A 22058-nucleotide genomic window follows, 5' to 3' on the forward strand; every position below is an offset into this window, starting at 1 on the left:
AATCAAATTTGAGATGCGCTCAGAAAGTCAGAGTTGCATAACAGCTTGTTTCCCACAGGCTTGGATGGCTGCTCAAAATGTTCATGGTCACATGGTAAATCCAAAATCACTGCCGCCTCTTTCTTGTTATTTTCATCAGCAAGTTAACCCTATACAGACTGAAATGACCTGCTCAAACTTCTACAGATAGCAACACCTGAAAATACTGGCAGCTTATGGTCCACTTACACAGCAAAGCTTCTGCACAAACCCTGCAAAGCCATCCTTGCCCAGAAAGCATTTCCAAGACTACAATCCCTCCACCAGCTTCCTAACCTCTGGAAGCAATTACTTCCTGCAGTCACTCATTGCCAGGGTTTGATTATTTCTGTAGGGTGCTCCCAGACATCATGGGCAAGAGGTGGGAAGAAGACAGCAAGCCACTTTTGGCCAGAAGGCCTGAGGCAGCAAGGTGCCAGCTTTGGGTGGGGGTGGGCTCTCCAGCAGGTACACGTGGCAGCGCAAGCTAGAAGTTACAGTGCTGTCACCAGAGAGAAGGTTGTGGAAGTCAGTGGCAGTGAATTTTTAAATTCTACATTTGATGAAGAGGAGAAAACACTATCATTTAATGTAAAGACACCCATATGCCAGGGGGGAAGACAGACATGAGCAAAACTCTGAATGTGAAACTGATTGTTCCATAAATAATGAATTAATGGAAATCAAAAGATTGATTATGCTGGACAAGACAAAAGGGGAGAGACTCATGTAGCAGCCCTCTTATATTCAGCCCTACAGCAAACTATGTAACATTAACATAGACATTTAGGAAAGGTTTCCATTCAAGACTTGAGGCCAGGCTACACTTTATGTCCATACATCATTATATGGAGTACCAGGACTCAATACTGTGGGCAGCCAGACTTCTGGACCTCACCGTAATGTACTTCAGGAGCTCAAGAGCAGGTTAAGCTAGTTGTAGAGAAAGTCTGACTGTAACGAAGCAGGAACCCTGGGACATGCTCTAAAACCAGCTCTGACACACCACAGGATGCTCTTAATGATCATCTGATCAGCTCCTATTCTCCACAATATTCCTACTGCTCTGACACAATGTCTTAGTCACATCACGCTGCTGTCAGCTACAAGGGTGTGAAACTGCAGTTGTGCTAACAGTAGTGGCTCTCAGCCTTATACAGGCTATAGGAATAACCAAGAAGAGAACATGATCGCCTTCCTTGAAAAAAATCGTTTCACTTATTTTAAAAAAAAAGAAGAGATTGAGATTATTCTAGGGTTTACTCCAAGATGAGAAGGGATTTTGTACTCCTCAGACAGCAGGCATTCTTCGTCTCAGACCATTCAAATACTCAGAATCAGGGCTCTGGTTGATTGAAGGACATGGGGGTTTGCTTGCATAAACAGAAAAGCAAAAAGTTCTCTGTACCTATGTGCAATAGAACTCAAAAAGTCCATTTAAGCCTGCCAACTTTGAGTCCAGGCTCACAGACGACACTGGAAGGGAGAATCAGATGTGCTGTAAGTTGAGGTTACCTGAAGGGATTTGTATTTCTGTGATTAAACTCGGGCTAAATTTGGCGTCCTTTCCACAGAGGACCATTTAATTCTCCAGATCAATATGGCAGCTGACAGTGCTCTAATTCCCTTTGTTAATCCCCATACACTATGTGTAAGGTGTGCCCTTAAATATAATAATCAATACCTCTGAACACTGTAAGGACACTTAAGTGCCCTTAATTTATAGCCCTAGCTGCAGAGCTCAGCTTCAGGCAGGCTCTTGCTGTCTGTCAGGAGCCCGCAGTTCAGAAATGCTTTTTGCAACAGGCTCTCCCAGCCTCACGAGAAACCTGATGTTTTCTCTCAGCACATCAAGCCAGCTGATGCAGGGATCTGCCAAGTGACCTCATTCAAGGAGGAGAAGAAAGGGAGGTTCTCAGCTATCACTTACCACTGGCTCAATGGTGAAAACATCATCAGAGAAAAGCATGGAGTCTCCTTGCACCTTCGCCCTTTGGTTCTGGAAGCTGCAGGAGAGAAGGGAAAGGCGTTCTTGGAGAGTGGGGTCAACCATGCACTCCTTGAGAAAATAATCCATCTCGTCCTCTTCCTGCCTCCGCAGCATGCGACACAGCCTGCAGCCATGGGGAGAGGCAAACCAAGCAGATAATGTAATAAGCAACATATTTGCAGACACTGTCATGTAAGTGCAGGGGCAGCAGAGCACTCGGGAGGAACAGCAGCAGCAGCTCAGCAAGGAGCTGACCCCGAGCCACGGGGTCCCAAACAGATCAGATTATTACCTTCTTGTTCGCTGGCATGGCAGGTAGTTTTACTCTACACCTACAAGCTAAGAAGAGGGTTTTCAATGCTAGCAGCCTTCAAGAGAGCCTTCTGGCTCAAAGCCACAACTGATGGAGAATCCACCAACCACCTCAACTGGCTTTTCCTACCATAGAGCTGCTTGGGGGATGCAGATAAAGACAAAGGAGCACCCACTGCGGTGCTTCGCTGGAACAGGAGAAGCAGCTGGGTTTCAGCTGCGGGTTACTAGAATCACTTTTTTTTCTTCCCTTTTGGACCTGCAGAGATAAGCAAACTATATCTGCTCTCTGTTCCCTACACTGCCTCTTTCACCAGAGGATCCCAGAGCACTTTAAAATCAAACAAATTCAGGCATTGCATCACTTTGGTGAAATTAATGGTTTCATACGCATGAAAACAGAGGCCCTGAGAGGGGAAGCGATTTTGCCTCGCATCACCCATTAAAGAAGTCAGGACCAGCATCTCTGAATCCAAACCCTTAGGTTAGCCTTGAACCACCTTCTCCTGCTTTCTGGCCTTCTCTGAAGAGCTCTGACACAGTTAATATCTGCCTTCCTTGGTAGTTGTAGCAGAAATCATTCTAGTGTTTAAAGATCACAACCAAGAGATGAGGAGGGAGCACTGCTACAGAGCAGTTGCTTCCTAGCTGGCATATTGCTGTCCCCCCTTCACGCTCCAGTCCCCTGGCTATGAAAAACCAGCAAGTGACAACTCTGGGGGGATGAGTGGAAGGCTCTATACGTAGCAAATCGAGGCAATGTAGTATAAACAGGATAGTGATCATCACCCAGCTAAATTCAAATGCAATTAGAAAGGAAATAGGGTCACGGATGTTACTAGCTGCACACAGACAGAGCCTTGGGCAAATGCTGTCACCAGTGCCAAAAATACTTGCATTGGCTAGCTCCCCATGGGGTGCAATGGGAAATGTTTCTCCATGGCTGACCTACAATACTGTCCCTGAGGAAGGCTTCCAGCCACTGAGATGAACAACCCTCAACTCAACCTCCAATGGACAATAATTCCACCATTACATTCCAGAAGGTCTTGCGGGAGGGAGACGGAGCAAACCCCTGGATAGACCTTCTAATGATCCAGGTCTTTTTTGGGTCACATGCCAGTGCAGGGTCCTGCAGTGCGTCCTCTCATGAAAAAGTACTCTCTGCTCTGAGATCTCAAAAGCTTCTCTGACAGCAGGACAGTGGCCTTGGAGCTACGACCATTCCTAAGATTGCAAGTAAGGCAGAACAAAATATCCTGGTCAGAGTCTAGGACACAAACTGGCATGAGATCAAATGTAATTGGAAAAAAAAATAATCAGGCTGAAGTTAACTGTGGGGAAACCTGGTTGCTTCTGATGGGAAAGAAGATGACTCAAGGTCCAGTCTGAGACAGACAGGTAGGAAGAGACAGTAAAGGAATGGTCCAGGGAAGTACTAAGAAAAGGTCATGAGATTTTAACACACTGAGCTTGCATGGAAGTCACACACTGTGTAATTAAAAATAGAGAACAGTGGAAAACTAGTTTTGGCCTTCAAGGCATTTCTGACCTAATTATGTTGAACTTTATTTGCTCAGAAGCCCTTAAAAAGTGCTCCAGTTTGAGGCAGTTTCCTGATCAGCTATCAGTTCAGACTAACGCCTATACACCTACGTCCCTCCAAGTCTGAAAAGTCATACAAGGATCCCCCTAAATCACCTTAAGTGAAATTTCCAATTCATCACGCTGGGCTCTAAGTGTTTCTCTGCTGCCCAAAGTGGGAATTTCAAAGCTTCACCAAAGACACCCTTTGAAGAACCTGCCCCATCTCTTACCAGCATGAAGACACAGGTTGCTGAAGCCCAAACGCACTTCCAAGTCCTGTGCTGCCCTACCTTCCCTGTAGAACCCTCCATCTCCAAACTCTTCCCAGTCTCTAAAGAAGGGTAGAAATACCTTGTGCTGGAAACTGGGACAGCACAAGGCAACTCAACATCCTACAGCAAGTTGGCCTCAACTTTCAGGGCCAATGAAGCACTCTACCCTGCACATTACTGGAAAAGAAGCCTGCCATCTTATCAAACCTGGAGTGGAAGAAACTGCAGTGAATATCATAATAGTTATGCTACCCGCAGCTATGTTAAGTGCTACTACTTAATGCAGTCCCAGTTAATGAGTGCTGACGCCTTCCTCAGCCTCATGGACCCTCTGTAGCCCAAGGATCTCTGGACCTCAGTGGTTTGTGGCTCCCACAAATGCAAATTTGCTCTCTGAGGAAATCCAGTCATTGCACTCAACCTTTCCTCCCCAAAACATCATCCTCAGCTGGAGTGGATGGAAATGGATGGAACTGGAATGGGAAGTGCTAAGTAATGACCCTGAAGCCCAGGGACACATACCTTGATGCCGTGGATAGTTTACTTGTCCTAAACCATTCAAAAGAACCAATACCCCTTGAGACCATATGATAGTTTTACCCTTGGGCAGTGTATCTTGCTGAAATGAATCTTTCAAACAAACCTCAGCTTCTGCTGATCCTCTTCTTCCTGAGTAACAAAAGCCTTCCACTGGAAGTGGGCTATGATTTCACTCCGATTGTGGATGACCACAGATCTGTGGTTTGACAGGGTGAGGTAAGTCTTCTCAACTGTCAAGGAGTTCCTGTCTAGCCTGATGTTGACATCTATAGCTGCTCCATAAAGGCTTGTGTGAATATCTTCACCTGGAACAAAGCAAAGGGGGGGTCTTTGCTCATCTCACTTGTTGATAGAAGTACAAGGAACAGAGCAAACCACAGGTAATAGAAGAAAGTGTTACAGTTTTTAGCTACGTTAGCATTTCCACAAATTAGTACATTTATCGCAGCCTGATAGCTGCATGTGTACAGCATGAAGATGTCCAGGACACCACACCAAGCACCTTATTTCTGGGTGTGTTTGTAGAGATTTATCCCCAAGGTGACAGTGTTTACAGGGATATTTTTCCAATGTGTCCAGGTGGCCTTTGGGTTGCTATCCCACTCAGGTCACAGGGAATTCTGCATCAAAGTCATTCAGGTGACTCAGAGGAATACCCGCCTCAGCCACAGCTAGCCCAGTATCTCCTGCAGGCACACCACCAGTGTTGTCTCTCTCCTCGTCCCTCGTTGCTGACAAGTAAAGATACCTGGGGGCATGCAGGCAGAAAAGGGAGGTTCAGAGGACCAAGTGAAGTGACAGCCCACAGCAGAAGGGGGCGCAGAAGAGAACTTAACTGTGTTGTAGCAGCAGTGCCCTCACTTGCTGTGGGTTTGTGAAGATATGTCAAAATGAGACTGGTGGGGCACAGCCCATGCCAACCTGCCCATTACAGTTCTGTGAGCCCATTTCCGCAGCCTGATTCCTGTTGCTTATACCCAAGTCTGCAATTCCACACTGAGTACTCTCAAGCTATTCAATGACCAGAGCAAGGACATCTTTGCTTTCCACCTCAGACCGAGCTGAAGAGGAGAGAACCCCTGGCTGTGCACATCAACTGATTAATGACTGGAGATCGTGTTGTGTAAATAATGATAGGGCAGATATATCTGGATTCAGTAAATATGCTTTCATGGCAGCAAGGCATCCCAAACTACGCACCATGGACATTACCCTGTGAAGTGAAATACCTAGTGCTACATTGCTGTTACAGTACAGAGATTTTATTTATTTATTTTTACCTTGCATATTAAGCAACCAAGAGTCTTATTACCTTGCTGGAGTACCTGCCAGCATTTCACCCTCCAGAACAGACTCCCACCAAAGGCTCCCTCATTTCCAGGGCTTCCAAACTTTCATTCCTCCCAACCAAGTAACTCCTGCAAGTCAACTGAGCTCAAACTTTAGTACCAATTCCATCAGAGCCAGCCCCAACTGACAAGTGCAGCAACCTGGCCATATCCTGGAAAGCATCCCTCTGCAAAGGCAAAGCCTTCTCCTCACTGCACAGCTTACAGCAAAGCAGCCAGTGGCTGGACCTGTCTTTAAAAGACTAGCATGCAACAACACAAGGAGAGAGCTGGATGGACTCCTTAAATCCTAAGCCAGGAACAACATGGCAGAATCGCATTCGTTCGGGGAAAAAGAGAGCTCCCCCTCTTTGGGGCTTATCCTTTAGAAAGTAGATCTCTACAGTCAGTCATTCATCTTCACGCGTGGAGAATTCAGCCTTCATGCCTGTATAACCTCAATTTCTCTGCTCTTAAGGGAGTCTGGAGTGGTAGGGATTAGTGGCCAGAGATGAGTTACATAGCATGAAAAACAGCAATGTTTCCAATGATGGGACAATCTGCTTTCTATAATGGGCAACTTTACATACAAAAATCACAGAAGTTCAGAAGAGTTAGCCATGGGTAAGCTTTATAAACATTGTCTTTCCCCTCCAGTGAATCCTCAGCATGCATTGGCAAACAGAGGAACCAGGACCCAAGAAATGGGAGACGTGAACAGCTCAAGTTCATGGAAACATGAGCTAATGCTCTACAACAATCAAGACAACAAAATATTACAAAATAAACACCATGAAAACCATCATCATCTGTCTAAACCCACGGCCATGTGGGTCTTGAAATACTGGGTATAGTTCTGATCTCAAAAACCAAGTTGAAGCATTTGAAATCAAATAGAGAAGGGCAGAAAGAACGATTAAAAGTATGAAGCAGCTTTTATATGAAGACTGAATAGGATTCCTCAACGTAGAAATCATATGGGGGATAGATGGGAGAGGTTTGAAAAAGCATGAATGGCCTGGGAAATGTGACTAAGGAAAAATTCATAATGATTTGTCATAAAATAGGAACCTGGCAGCCTGAAATAATGTTAATAGTTCAGAAATCACACAGAAGTAGTAGTACTTTTCCAGGGAATATTCCTTTCCTCTGGAACATACCACCATAGGAGGCTGTTGAGGCTAACAGCTCTAAATCCAGAGAGCAACTGGACAAATTCTTGGAAGAGAAAACCATCAGAAGCTATTAAACAAAGATGAGAATAAAGCCTCCAGCTCAGAAAAATGCTAATGAGGGAGAAAGCATACGCACTGCCTATTTCGACATGCTTTGCTGAACATCCCCTATTGCTGCTCTCCTGGAGAGGAGCTGGGGACACAGCCACCCTTACACTCCTGGCTGCAGGCAACGAGGACTCTTTTGAAGGCTAAAGGATTTACCAGAGCACCTTCTACCACAAAGAGAAGTATTTGGCATTGTGCTGAATATATAAACGCACAAATCACTCAGTACAGTAGAGCATGCACAGCTGCCAGTGAGTCAGGAGGAAGTCAGAGATCTGTCTGCCAGGCAGATAAAGTGATACAGACCTGAGCTGTCAGGGGTGGCCAAGGGTGGCTGCAGACTTCATGTCTTGGGTGCCAAACTAGATGTGACATTTCATTTAAGACTCTTGGTTGTTTAATATACAAGTTTAAAAAAAAATCTCTGTACTGTAACAGCAATGTAGCACTAGGTATTTCACTTGACAGGGTAATGTCCATGGTGCATAGTTTAGGATGCTTTGCTGCCATAAAAGCACATTTACTGAATCCAGATATATCTGCCCTATCATTATTTACACAACACGATCTTATTACAGGCTGTCAATTCGCTCATTCTTACATGCTTTTGAAACATTTCCTACAGATGGTAGGACACAACTCTCACTCTGCAACCTGAACAAAGTAATGCTTGAACTTGAAATTAAAAGCTAGACTGTTTATACAGCAGTAAAGCAGATGCTTTGGGTTGTGCACTCATGAACAACGCTCTATGACACAGCAGAAACACCACTGTGTTTTATTCTACCATCCATCTGCATGATTATGGACACAGGTATCTTAGCACATCATGATAACTTTCCACTATCTTCAAGTAAGAAATCTAGCATTGGGTCATCCTCTGTGGGGCCTGTTGTGCAGCAAAAGAGGGAATTTACAGATCAGCTAAAACATTTTTCTGAATTCTTCTAATACTACACAGTCACCCTAGTGCAAGAGGGACTAGTTTTCAGAGCAGCACAAATTGTTCTTGAATAGAAAGACAAATTTTATTTAGCCTGAAAGTATAGCTCCATGAGTAGATGAGCAAACCCTTGAACAAGATTTCAAAACAAATTTGGGGTTTTACAAAGAACACTTTCCTGGTATTCAACAGCTAGTACTTTCCTCCATTGATTACTGCTCTAAATATTCCAAAGCTGATAGCCAGATCAATTAGACTGAATAGAAACAAAACAGCACTCTGCTGCATTTCATCTTCACTGAGACATATTCTATCCCTGTCACTCCCTCTTTGCTGAATTTGGATTTTAAATCTTTTTAGGAGTGTATGACAGTCAAATTTGGAATTCCTGGGTAGCATGGAAAGCAAGTTTAATTTCATTTGCCCCTCAGAAGACTGTACCTTGCTCTCATCTCTTCTATGAATGCAGTTGAAGAGAGAAAGGTCCCGCTGCTTTTTCACTGAAAATACAAGCAAGCAATGAAAGCAAAACTCTTCACTCAAAAGGGTGTTATTGTAATTCCATATCAATCTGTGGTAGGTAATTCTTTTGCTCCTGCTACTATCATATCCAACTGCCTCACCACTGCCAGCATATTCTTGTTTTCCAAACAGCATGCAAAGGCCTGCTGTTACCACTTCACCAGGGGAGAAGTCAGTCACTTCACCAGGCTAAAGCAATCTCTGGAAAGCTAGAGAAGTCACCTACAGCTGGATCCAGCCCTCCCCACCATAAGCTTTTTACTGTGTCTCCCACAGAGCGACCACTAGATCAGAGTCAGGGGCATTGCTCTGAGCTATTTCACTGTCGGGAAGCTAATGGCATCACCTATGAGGTGTGCTGGGTCTCTGGCGGCCTCAGAAAGGCCATCTGTCCATCCCCACCCTTGCATTTCTAGCACTAGAGCAAAATGCAGAGCAGCAACAGTGATTTTTAAGTTTCTCCAAGGCAGTGTTCACAAGCTACCTTCAGACCTCGTTAAACCACTACATTATTTACTCCAGCCCCAAGAGCAGCTCATTTATAAACCTCACCACTAAATAACTGCTGCTGCTAACATGCATGTTTCTAAAGAATCATTCCCAGGCTACAACAAAGCTCAGAACATCCTAATCGTTACTCTTGCCAGTTATTGCTGTTAACAGTCAGAATTCCCCAGCATGGCCCAGCCCTCAGCAAAGCACCCACTGAGCCTGTGCAGCACATCGCAAGAAGAGGGTCTCTACCCCAAAAGCACTGCAAGGAAACATAAGAAAACAGATGGGGATGAAAAGGGAGATAGAAAGCAATGACCAGACAGCAGTGGTCTACAGGACAGGTCACAGGCTCTTCAGACAGCTCTCTTGCACTTCGAAAGTCATCTCATTTTTCAGTCAGGCTCCTTGTTGTGCATCCTCCCGTCATGGACCACCCAAAGTATTCCCCATTACCCCCTCTTCACCCTCCTTAGGAAGATCTGTTTGCCTTGTTACAAGACGAAATACACCAGCACAGGAATATCTGGGAGCCAGCACAGAGGCTTTGCTCTGCCCAGCGTGAAGGAGCATCGCAGAATATACTGGAAAGGACAATGAAACCGTCGGATGATGAAAGACAGCACTGCTGCATATCCAGGATGCCACGAGCTATTTTTAATCATTACTGCTACTACGGTAATGATACACTGGGGTACCTGACTGGCTGAAACATTGCTTTTGGCCCACAGGGAAAATAGTGCAGGAACTTTCATTCTGATTGCCTGGCAAAGACATGCCCAATATATCACTTAATAAATCAATCACCCTTCAAGCTGCTCTTCTACTTCTCAGCAGATGCTGATTGATCCACAAGGAAAGGAGACTAATGAATGGTCAGTTCTGCCCTGAAACGCATCCAGAGTTAATGACACTTAAGAACATATTAGTGGTTTCCACTGACGATAGAGTAGACAAGCTGTGGTGAAGGATGACCTGCAAAGAGATGAAAACCACATTCTTCCAGAACTCTTTCATGTGCTAAAAATGGGATACACAGCATCACATGGAATTCTGTTTCTGTGCATACCTGGGGATGAATAAAACAGCCAAAAAGAGATTTTTAACTTCAAACGACCCTCCTAGTACACACACCCCAGTCTGTGCTCATGCAGTCAACTCCGTGGGTTGCTTTAGCAGGGTTTTTGTCAGAAGTAGTGTTACGTAGTTGTGGAACTATAAAGCTGTGCAAAAAAAACCTCAAGCACAAATGACGCATGAACTTAATTTCCCTTCATCTACCCTCAAAGTGACAGATCATCTGCCTTGAAACACAAGGCCCTGGAGAGGGAGCAAAGGCCATACTCTATTTGCAATGAATAGAACAACCTTATCTAAAACAATATAAAAAAAATCATTACAAGCAGTTCTAGAAAAGGGGAACAAAGACAGGAAACAGCTGTTACCCATTGGCTGTTTTGACATAAACAAACGCTTGGGAGACCAATTAGACTCACCCGTCAATCTAATTGATTTGAACTATAAAACCCTATAACAAAACCACTGTATAAAGCATTAGTTACCAATCCTCATTCTGTTGCAGCACTGCTACTATTAAGACACAAAGTCAACATCTAATTGCACAAACTCCTATTTACACTTTTTCTGGCCTATAATATATGCCTCCCTCCACTCACTTTGAAACAGACATACAAGAACATAGAAGTCCGACAGAAACCAGCCATACTGCTGGGAATTCTCGCAAGCGAAGGAAGAAAAGCACAATGTGCACTCACCACCAAAGAGAAAGAAAAACCCCTTTGCAAAGTTTTTAAATGCCTGATAGTCCAAGGAAAAGCTAAAGAAACCTCTTGTAATAACTACAGCACCAGTCTGGCTTACAACTTAGGATAGCATGGGAAACAAGATCTTCTTTTAAAACTCAGAATAAAACAGTTTCTAACCACCTGCCAGCACTAAACACAAACAAAAATGAAATTACACCTGTTAGTGCACTACAGTGAAGCCTTGGAGTCAAAAGAGGCTGCTGCTTAGAAGCAGATTTCTGCATCTCTTAGCACTTGTAAGAAGCTACTATAAATCTGCCTGGCATTGAAGGAATGGAGAATTGCACAAAAGATGAACAACTGCAGACTTGAATAGCAGTGGCACACAGTGGTGGCCATCAGAATCTCAGGTCTGTTGCCATGAATTTAGCTCAATAGTAACTTAATGCTACTCACAGCAACATCAGAGCCCCTGTAAACACACTCACATGAAACTAAGATTAAAACCAAAAAATGGTTTTGGTGTTCCCATCCTGGTATCCTGTACTACACAGGGACAACTCAAATATATAACAAGGTAGTGAGTTTGCTCAGGCAAGTACTGAGTCTCCTCCATTTTGGCTGAAGTCAGTCCAAATTGAAAGCACTCAGCAACTTGACTGATCTCAGGAACATAAAATGCAACACAACAAGGGCTAAACCTCAGTTAAGCCCTGCTGCGTATCCACATCCATCCATGGATTTACAAAGAAGAGAAAAGAAAAAGGAAAAGGCTTGATCTAGAGACTAAATCAATAGGATTTTCATTTCATTTTCAAACAAGTTCCTGGAAGCCATTGATTGCAATGCCAGCCTTGCAAGACAGATGATGAGACCCTTGATAGAAAGGGGGTTCTTAAAGGAAAGACAACAGAGCTATGGAGAAAACAACCACCTCTGCAAAGACTACACAAACCCACAGATGAATGCCACAGCAAGACAGTGCTTTTCTCAGATGCTTTATCCTTGTGGGTAGCTGAGATGCTCAGAGGTGCTGGCTCTGCTACAGTTACTTGTTCAGCGTCAAACAGCAATAAACAACCAGGGCTAGGATTTAATGAGTTTCCAGTGTACAGTGACCACTAACACACTGCCAAGCCCTTGCATGGGTAGCCTCATTTACCAAAGTAAGCCAATTCAGCTAAACTCAGCATCAATTTTACCTGCAAAAAGGGATTCACCATACCAACTCATTTACATTCCCAGCTGGCAACCCCATGCTGATTCACACAGGAGCTGAACAGTCACTAAGAGAGTTGACAATTCCCCTTGGCCCATTTGCAATAAGATGTAGCCCCACTACAGTTTATCACAGATGCACAGGCTTTGCTTCCCCCACTACCAGTCAAGCACACACAGTTCTGTAGTTACCCATCATCTTCACCAAACCCAAATGGCTCTAATACATCACATCAAACTCGGTCATTCCACAGGTGACAAAAGAGCTCCACATCAGCTCCCTAATTAGTAATTTTTAAATATGTCTTTATTTTTCCTGTGATCTCCTGCTTCATTTTCCCCATTGAGATGAAATGTCAGCGTTTTCTCGAGCTGGCAGTTATCACTCATGGCTCCAAAGGCTGTTGTGGCACAGAAAAGCTGTCTATGGTTAGACCAAGAAGGGCAGAGGCATCTCAGGGCAGTGGGTCAGGGAATCCTGTGTAGGGTAAAGACCTAGATCGACCTCCAATACCTCCCTGTAACCCCGAGCATTGCTGCCACATGAAGTACAGTGATTCCCATTCAGTTGAGATCTACCCAGGAAAATTTTGTGTTATTTTTCTTCTTAGGTTGCCCCAAGGAAACCATATCTATCCTACAAGCATCCATGCTGGCTCAGAGGAAGGGAAAGATCACAGACCTGCTAATCACGCTTGCTCCAGACACCAAGGGCTAGCAGCCGCATAGATAGTCCACACAAGCAGATACTCATCAACCCAAACCGCACATCATGGTAGCTCTCCCATACTCAGTACCAAAATTCCCTGCAGCAATCCCCTTAGCATGACCAGCTGAAGTACCTGGCTGTTGGCCAGCCTTTGGGACTGGAGAGAACTACCGGAGAGACTAGAGGGACACTGCCACGGAGGAAACATCTCAGGCCAGGGCTTGCTTCTCCAAGCTACAGCCTAGTGCTACATAACATGAGGGTGACCATGTTTTGCCCTACATCTAGCAAGGCGCTTCCCCTGTACTTGGCACTGGTGAGGCCACACCTCGAGTACTGTGTTCGGTTTGGGGCCCCTCGCTACAGGAAAGACATTGAGTTGCTGGAGCATGTCCAGATGAGGGCAACCAAGTTGGTGAGGGGTCTGGAGCACAAGTCTTATGAGGAGCGGCTGAAGGAACTGGGGCTTTTTAGTCTAGAAAAGAGGAGGCTGAGGGGAGACCTTATGGCTCTCTACAACTACCTGAAAGGGGGTTGTAGTGAGGTGGGTGTTGGTCTCTTCTGTCAGGTGGCTGGAGGTAGGACAAGAGGAAATGGCCTCAAGTTGAGGCAAGGGAGATTTAGGTTAGATATTAGGAATTTTTTTTTACTGAGAGGGTTGTCAAACATTGGAATGGGCTGCCCAGGGAAGTGGTTGAGTCACCATCCCTGGAGATATTACAAAGTGAGTGGACAGGGTACTTCAGGACATGGTTTAGTGGGCATGGTTAATGGTTGGACTGGATGATCTTGAAGGTCTTTTCCAACCTAAATGATTCTATGATTCTAAGCAACAGGAAGTGATGCTGGGGACCCCCGTATGTTCAGGACTAACCAGGAAACCTCAAAGGCAGGGAAAAATGGCAGCCAGACCCTTCCCTGACCCAGGGCAGGGCAAGCTCAGCTCCACATCATGTCCAGCTCTGAAGAAATATATTAAGCTGCTCTCTCTTCTCCCATACAGGAATAACCTGAATTTGGCAGGGAGCAAGTTTTGCTCCCCAGAGCTCAGGAGGGGAAACATTACTTCATCCACTTCCTACAGGGACAGTTACTAACCCACTGCAGGAAAACTCAATCTGATTGACAACTGTGGAGCTGGAGGCAGACGCTGCCCGCATCTTCTACCTGCCCTTCAAATAATTAATCAAGGAGCCAAGGCTGAGTTCTCCCTTCCTTGCCCTGGGTGTGCAAAGCCACAAAGAATGCTCTGAGCCTGGGCCTGTGATCCACAACAAACAAGCCAAGATTTACTTTACGAGAGCTCCTGCTCAGGAACTCTCAGCCCTCCTATAAGTCATGCAAGAAGTAGAAGAAAAACAGGATATTAATGTGCCAAACACCTAGATGGTTTCTCAGCAGGCTTTTAGCAGGACTAAAACCACCGAGAACTACTCCTGAGGCACACGTTACCTCTCTTCTAGGGAAGCTGCTTTCTGGAGCTCTGCACCAAGACGAGACAGCACAGTAACGGAGCAGACGTTCCTGCTTGAGGGCTGGGTCTTCTTGGATATGCTGTCTCCTACAATTCACATACTGGCTCTGATCTCTCCCCTCAAAGAGGGTGAGATCCTGCCCCCAGGCTTTTGCTTCTGCAGTAGACTCACAGAGCCACCAAAAGAAAATGATCTGCATGATTACTCTTAATACTGACAGCAATAAAAGCATCTCAAAATATAGTGTCTGTCAGTCACGCACAAGCTTAGTGGGGCTTTGCTAATGACTGAAGTTTCCTGTGCTGACAAAGAGATCCCAAGGGATGTGGCAAACGATAGGGAAAAACTGTACAGAGGAATTTCAGCACTGCAGAACAGATCTCCTGGACCAGAAGCACGTTGTAGCTCCTCGCCACAAGGTCCAGCAGGCACTGCAGGCACCTACAGACAAGCACAAAATCTGGTCCTACACCTTGAAGGCCACCAATCATACCACAATAGGTACTTCTTGGAGACAAGAGTCTAATGTGAATCAGGATTTAGGGAGCTCTGAGCAGAGAAGTGATCCTCCTTCCACAATTCCCAGCATCTCTCCAGCACCTCCCGTCTCTGGTAGCCTCCTTTACTTGTATGGAGCTTCTGCCATAGATGTTATTGTTTCTGGGTACTACATGACTGGTGAGTTTGTTTTGCACCTCCAGAACAGCTCTGGGAAGCTGTCACACATCTCCTTAGCCACATGCCATCAGGTTGCCATGAACATTGTGACTACTGCAAACTGGGTTTGATGTACAAACAGCAGCACTCTGGGCAACCAGGTTGGGCATCTCACTTGAGCACTGCCCGAGAGCTAAAAGAGTATCTAAGCTTTATGAATACCAACTTGGCTGAAACTAGACTTAAGTCCATAAATTTATTTTCCTACATCCACATGGGATGGGCCAAAAGTCACCTGGGAAGTGCCAAGCCACCAATCAGACCTTCAGTGGTCCTGAGTACAGAACCCTTTCCAAGCCAGTGTGTGTGCTTCACTTGCAGGCTTCAGAAACCCCTTCTGATACCGTCATCTGATGTTAAGATGATGAATAGGGATGTGCTGTAGCCCAGAACATCCCAAGTCACCTTCATTTCAGTATGAGCTGAAATTTTTCACACCTGGACACATGTACATGGGGGAAATGGAGGAGTTTGGACTTGTAAAGCACTGAAGGTCAAATTTTCATTGTAAATCATTATGCTCCTAGCAGCAAAGACATTTTCTTCACACTCATCTTTAAAGTTTGTAGCAACAGGACTACCACTACATATTCAATCTATCTAGGGGACGGTACCTGTACTCCTAACCAGGACAGTCTAAAGGACACACAATTTAATTCAACCAAATAATAGGCAAAGGGAAGGTTGTGACTTATTCACATTGAAGAGCTGCACATTTGCCTAAGCAATGCTAGGGACAGATTTGACCCAGGTTCAGCAAAAACTAAAGCAACACAACATGCACCTGACCCTACATAAGTCACACTAACAAGTATGATTCACTGAGAACTACTGCCACGTGTGAGCAAGTCAATACAGATAAACAGTAAAGCACGGAAAAGACCTCCCAACACCCTAAACTGCCATTTTGCTCCTAGCACTTCTGTTTCATAATAAACAGCCTGTGGTGGCTCTGAAAGAGCAACCTAGCTGCTTTTTGTATGCGAGTCACAGGGAGTCTGACTTAGTGCAGGACAAATTAGCCAGGGCTTGCTACACAAGGTTGGGTAATATTGTCTGGTGCTCTGCACTACACCTGCAATAAGCAGTTTTTAAGACTGATTGATTAAATGTTTCGCTTTCACTTTAGCAATTAATCTCAGCAGCCTTTTACTTATTTGTATGCTTCAAAGCTAGAGAGATAATCCCTTAATTATTCCCTTGCCTTCCTTCTCAATTTGTGGTTTATTTAAAAAAACCTGCAGTGTTGTACTGACAGATAGGAATGAATCCTGGGTTCATCTCCCAGGTAGCTGCACATGTTTCTGGGAGGTTGTCCATCTCAGAGCCAGCAGATAGTTTGACCTCTGTGGACTATTCATACAAATCTTTTGCAAAAATTAACCATGGAGGACCCAGGTGTTTTGATAAGACTCAGGTTTTCAAAGCCTGAAAGATCCTGGCCCTAATTATTCAGTCTTTTTAGTTACAAAGTAAAAACCCTGCAGCCCTAGCCTCTAATGTTATTACTGATTTACCCCAGAGGAAGATCTAGCCCTCTGAATTTTATCCTGTAGATTCTCTATATGCATACAAATGAGGCACTTTTTGTGCTTCTCTACCTGAAATTTCAGTAGTTGTTCCAAGAAAGTGTTATGCTAACTGATGAGCTTCTCTGAATGAGCATAAACCATTCTGTGTGAATGTGTCATTAACCGAAAAATATTAAACAAAGCTGTGATAACTCATAAGGCTACAAAGAGCATTTGGAAGTTATAGGAGTGTTTTTATACCTTCTACAAACTCAAGTCAACTAAAATGCTCATTGCTGGGCTAAAGCATCACAGTAGCACCTAAGTTAGGACATCATGCTTCCCAGGCCCGAAGTTCAGGAATAGGGACAAAACAAACCTATCTTTCAGGCAAGAGAAAATGCACACCAAATGCATTCATGCAACTCAGAAAGTGTCTTGTTCAGCATCACAAGATACCTCTGCTGAACCAAGGCTGACAAACATTTTAGTGTCACACCTTCTGCTTGAGTTTTCCCCGCTTAACTCCTGAAGTGACTTATGCGGTTGACAGTGTTTCTGTGGCCTGATCTTGGCTTCTCATACCCTAGTATAAATTTTACACCTATCTCAGGAGGCAGCGAGCACTTCCTGCCAAATCTCAAAAGCCCTCAAGTCCTGGCTGCTTTAGTCCTGATGTGAAGTGTGGCATGCAGATGGGTAGAGGCCAACATGGAAAAAAGTCTGTGGCAAGACAATGGAGAACCAGTAAATGGGACAGAGGTGTGTAAGAGGCAGTGGGCACTTGAAAGAGTCTGATAGAGACACACATTCCCCATGTTACACTTCAAACATAGCATTGTCTAGGAATAAAACTTGACATGTGACTATGCACACTGCAACGGAGAATCAAGGTTTCTCCTTCCTGCAATCAGCAACTCCCAGCGTAACAGGATTCCAAAAAATCTCATTCCTGCTTGAGGGGATCCACTTAAACAGCCCCCTAAACACCAACTCCTTTTCACTTTTCTTTGAGGTAATGCTAGGGCAGGAGAGGTACACCTGGAGAAGGAATTGAGGTGGCTGGAACAACAGGGAATGACAGCAGATGACTGTCACAGGGGAGTGCTGGGGGGGAGATCCCTGTGCTGACACCAGGGTCCCCCAGGGATGGACCAGCACACAGTGACCCAGGTCATATACAAGGACAGACTCAGCCTTTGCCCCTTATCTGCTCACTTCTAAACACTGAAACATTCACAGGTTTTGAAAGAAAAGGTTTTAGAAGTAGCTTGCAAAGCAAGTTAAACGTTATTCTGCTTAGGAAGGGCTCTGTTTTGAACACCAAGTGTGCACCATGCAGTGCCCAGCACTTACCTGTGTCATAGTGAACTATCAGGGATCTGAAGTGATCCCCAGTCTTCAGCGGGTGAAACTCCACTGTTACTTGCATGTCATCACCAATCCCAAGTGTCCCGATGGAGGGATCAACAGAGAAAGGACTGCAACACAGAGAAAAAGACACATCAGGACTATTGTGGAGATTTGAGGACTATATTCCTTTTGCAGTCTACTTCACTTCATCTCACTTGTGCAAGCAAGGAGCAAACCAATCACAGTCAGGAGAAGAAAAACAGAACATACAGCATCAGAAACAGAGCTACTGGCTCTCACTTCTGAAGAGATCCAGCCCTCAGAAGATCCTATGGTGTAAAATGACTTGGTCTCACCCATGCTCTGCATCCACTTCTCTGCAGTGAGGCTCAAGAGTCTGACTGCTAGCAATATGCTCAGAGAACAGTTTTTGAAGAGCACAGAGATGGTAAGAGCTATCTGCACACACAGCTTGACACCGACTTCCTCAGGAATCTGTCTTTTTCTGACACCTATAAAACTCACCTCAAGAGATGCAAATGTCAATGCAATACCTGTCCCAGTGAGATTACAGCCTAGAAATCAGGCTGGGAGAATAAGTCTTTCTTGAAGACCAGAGAATAATTACGGTTTAATTTGCAGAATTCATTTTTTTTGTTACCTTGAAAACATCCTGTTTTAGCCTAAGAAAGGGCATGTTTTATCAGCCTTTCAATGAAAGCTGCTCTTAAAAAAAGGAACAACCAGAAGAATCTGCATGAGTGCAAATGCAGATTAGAGTGATACAATGACATGGAAACAAGATACCATTTACAGCATGAATGATTAAATCCCTAGCTAAATGAAGCACCATTACAGGAGCAAGCAATGCAATCTGGGACTCTGCGTTGTAATCCAAGCTCAGTAACTGTTTGCTTGGCCCACCAGACAAATTCTGTGCAATGTGTTGGAAATAATTATAAAAATGTGTTGGTGTACTTTGGATTTAATATGAGCAATTATGATTTGTCGCCAGGTAAACAGCTCTTGGCTGATAGACCCAAAACTCAGTGCTTTAATGCTTACAGATAAGTCATATGACACATGCTTCTGCATAATGGCAGCTGGGCTTCATGGCTCTTGTACAGCCCCACTTAGAAAACAAAAGTTACTGGTCTTAGTTCTTTCCTGGTGGTTTCATTTGTCACCTTAAAACCATGATCTAGAAAGTTCTACCACAATTGGAGAAAGTCACACACACACACAAAAATAATGAGAACAACTGGAGCCATGCACAAGCCGATCTTTCTTCATGTAAGGAGCAACAGCTGATGAAATTGCTGAAGTTTCTGCTCATTAAGGAGATATTGCTCCAACTAAGGGCCTGACCTGTTCCTATTACAACGAGTGAGACCGTTGCTACTGACTAATGGAGAATCATTGGGCCTGCAATGGTTATGCACTGGACCTGACATTTTTGAGAGAGAGGAAGACAGACAAGGTATCACTAACTAGCCTCAGAACTGGATTGCTCTGTGTGGTCCTGCATCTGCACTGATGATTAAGCCAGGACTCCTGCAGGTCTCGGCTGGTGCTGGAGGGGGATCATTGCTTGGTGTGGGAAAGGCACAGAATTTTTTTCCCCCCTTTTCTTTTGCCAAAAATGTTGCCAGAACAGACAAGCTACTAGGAGTTCAGAGGAATCCCTGGCAACACTTTAACACTATCTCCCATCCCATCACCTTTCTAGTCCTTCCCCATGTCTACATACTCCTGCCCTCAGATGGCCAGGATGGGAAATAACACTCCTGGGGGTGACTTCAGGAGATACCTGAGAAAGAAGATATCTTCATGTTTTCAAATTATCAGAAGAGGATCCAACCAAGCTCAGGACTCAGTTCTCAGGACTGAGAAACAGAGCACAAATCAGACACTGCGACTCCTATATCCCACCCCATGCTGCACCCACAAGACAACTCTGTTACTGCTGTAGCAAAAGCTCATTATCCCTCACACAGACCTGTTTCTCCAAGACCTAAAGATGCAAGCTCCATGGTTAAACTTAACTCCCCTGAATTTCAGTCAACATCACTAAGCTGTTCCCTGCAGCTTACAGATAAGACGACATGCTAAGGAGACATCCCTGACACATTGTAATAGCCAAATGAAAACCACTGCCAAGAGATTAAACTGGCAGGCTAAACTTTGGCCTTTTATCCATTAATTGTGAGCTGTTCTTTAAGATAATTCCCATCCTGTTAGATCTACCCTGTTGATGAATCACTACTGCTCCTTGAAAACAGAAAAGATAAGGTTTGGACATTTTTAATAGCTTGTTTTCATCTGACATGCTTTTTAACTACGTCCATTTGTATGTTTGTGTTGTTGTTCAACATCTAAACTTTTACAGGTCCAGATCTCCCAATGGTACCTTGCAATCCCCAGCTTGTATAAACTCATCTAGCCACACCAGTTTAGGAGAGACCTTCCCACCAGTACATGATGAGATCTTGCTTGTTATTGCCCTTCAGAAAGGAAACAACACTAGATTTGTAAGCCATTTCATAATGATATATTTTGGCATTTACCTCTTGCTGACTTTCACTAGGTATCAGCTCCCCATCATGACAGAGCTGGGCAGAAGTTATGTCCCATGAGGATACCAAGGGCCAAATACTCCTGACAATTAAAAACCAAAACCAACAAGCGAACAAAGCTGGCAATTCTGTGACTCAGTCTCAAACTAACATGCCACCTCTTCTCCTGCAACCATACATTTGGTAAATGCAGTGTGCAAGGAAGCTGCAATATACTTCAAGTCCCATTGTATGTTTGCCTTCTACAACCAAACCTTCTTTGGTCTACTGGTGCCTTAATTTGCATTGTAAAATCATTTGAGTTTGGGAGAATCGATTTCATTAAAAGCTACCTCTAACCCCAAGACAGTAAAATTACTGGTGATTGAATTGCCTCATCTGTCCACTAAGACCTATTGCAGGGAAAAAACCCAAAGATCATTTAATCTTAGCATATATTACCTTTTAGTAACAGTATAACAGCCAAAGTCAAGCAGTGTATTTATTCCAGTAAACCCAGTCTGTTCGGTCAAAGCATCTAAGACACCATCTCTGTGCTGAAAAATTCAGTGTAGAGTAAGCATCTCACAAGCTCTATCTTTCCCTCTTTCACTGCACCTAGGCTCTATTTTCATATCCTTGGTCTTTTGACACCCTGAGATAACTCCAATCCCGCGCTTCCATGTAGTATATGGGTACTATAAGGAGGGATGCAAGGGGGCTCCAAGCACTGTGCCTTGTAGGATAATTTCCTGAGCTTTCAGAGCTTGGTGGGGACATTGCTAAATGGATCTTCTCAGACTGATCCTCTCTAGCCCCATAGCATAGCACAATGTCTATAATGTCAAGAAAAGACAGTGCTGCACTAAGATCTGCTTCCAGACACCATTTTTAACTCAAATGTACTAGAATGACATCTCAGTGAATGTTGCGGAAAAGAAACTCATTATCCCACCTTAACAATGAGAATGACAGGAAGATACTTTCTATATTTATACTATTATTATTTCTTATTACCAAACAATGCAGTTAAGAGCTAGGTATGGACATGCAGAGGGAGGACAGGCACAAAGCCAGACTGCATAATAGGGAGTGCTTTGGTGGTTTTATTCCTTTATGAAAAAGTGGTCGAAATGTGGCCATGTTTTGTGGTAGATACCACAGCAAGTAAGAGCTCTGAACAGGGAACAGCAGAAGGATGCTGAATTGGCCTCATGGATTCATTTAAGAGCTCTTCGCTGGAGTGAAATGTGCAACAGAAAACATGAAAGTCCTTAGATAAACAAGTAACAGGCAGGGAACATCATCATGAAGTGACCAGATGCAAAAGGTGAGCTCTCAGTACTAACCAAGAGAAAAGGTTAGGATCAGAGATGGGCTGAAAAATGCACTGAAGGTGAAAGCAAGTGACTTACGCTTGATGCCACAGAGAATGGAATCCAGAGAAAGGATGCAAAGAGGAGTAAT

The 22058-nt window shown here is 44.3% G+C and overlaps 1 protein-coding gene across 1 annotated transcript in view; it reads right to left on the reverse strand.

Annotated features, from left to right (window-relative positions):
- Positions 1–22058, reverse strand: part of HYDIN (HYDIN axonemal central pair apparatus protein) — a 162090-nt gene that overhangs the window by 107695 nt on the left and 32337 nt on the right. Inside the window, exons 7-9 of the mRNA XM_049804439.1 lie at positions 18040–18164; positions 4823–5024; positions 1949–2132 (exon numbers count right to left, since the gene is read on the reverse strand). Of these exons, the coding sequence (XP_049660396.1) occupies positions 1949–2132; positions 4823–5024; positions 18040–18164 (511 nt within the window). The remainder of the gene's footprint in view (positions 1–1948; positions 2133–4822; positions 5025–18039; positions 18165–22058) is intronic.

The sequence above is a fragment of the Accipiter gentilis genome, chromosome 7, assembly GCF_929443795.1.
Source record: "Accipiter gentilis chromosome 7, bAccGen1.1, whole genome shotgun sequence".
NCBI classification, from domain to species: Eukaryota; Metazoa; Chordata; class Aves; order Accipitriformes; family Accipitridae; genus Astur; species Astur gentilis.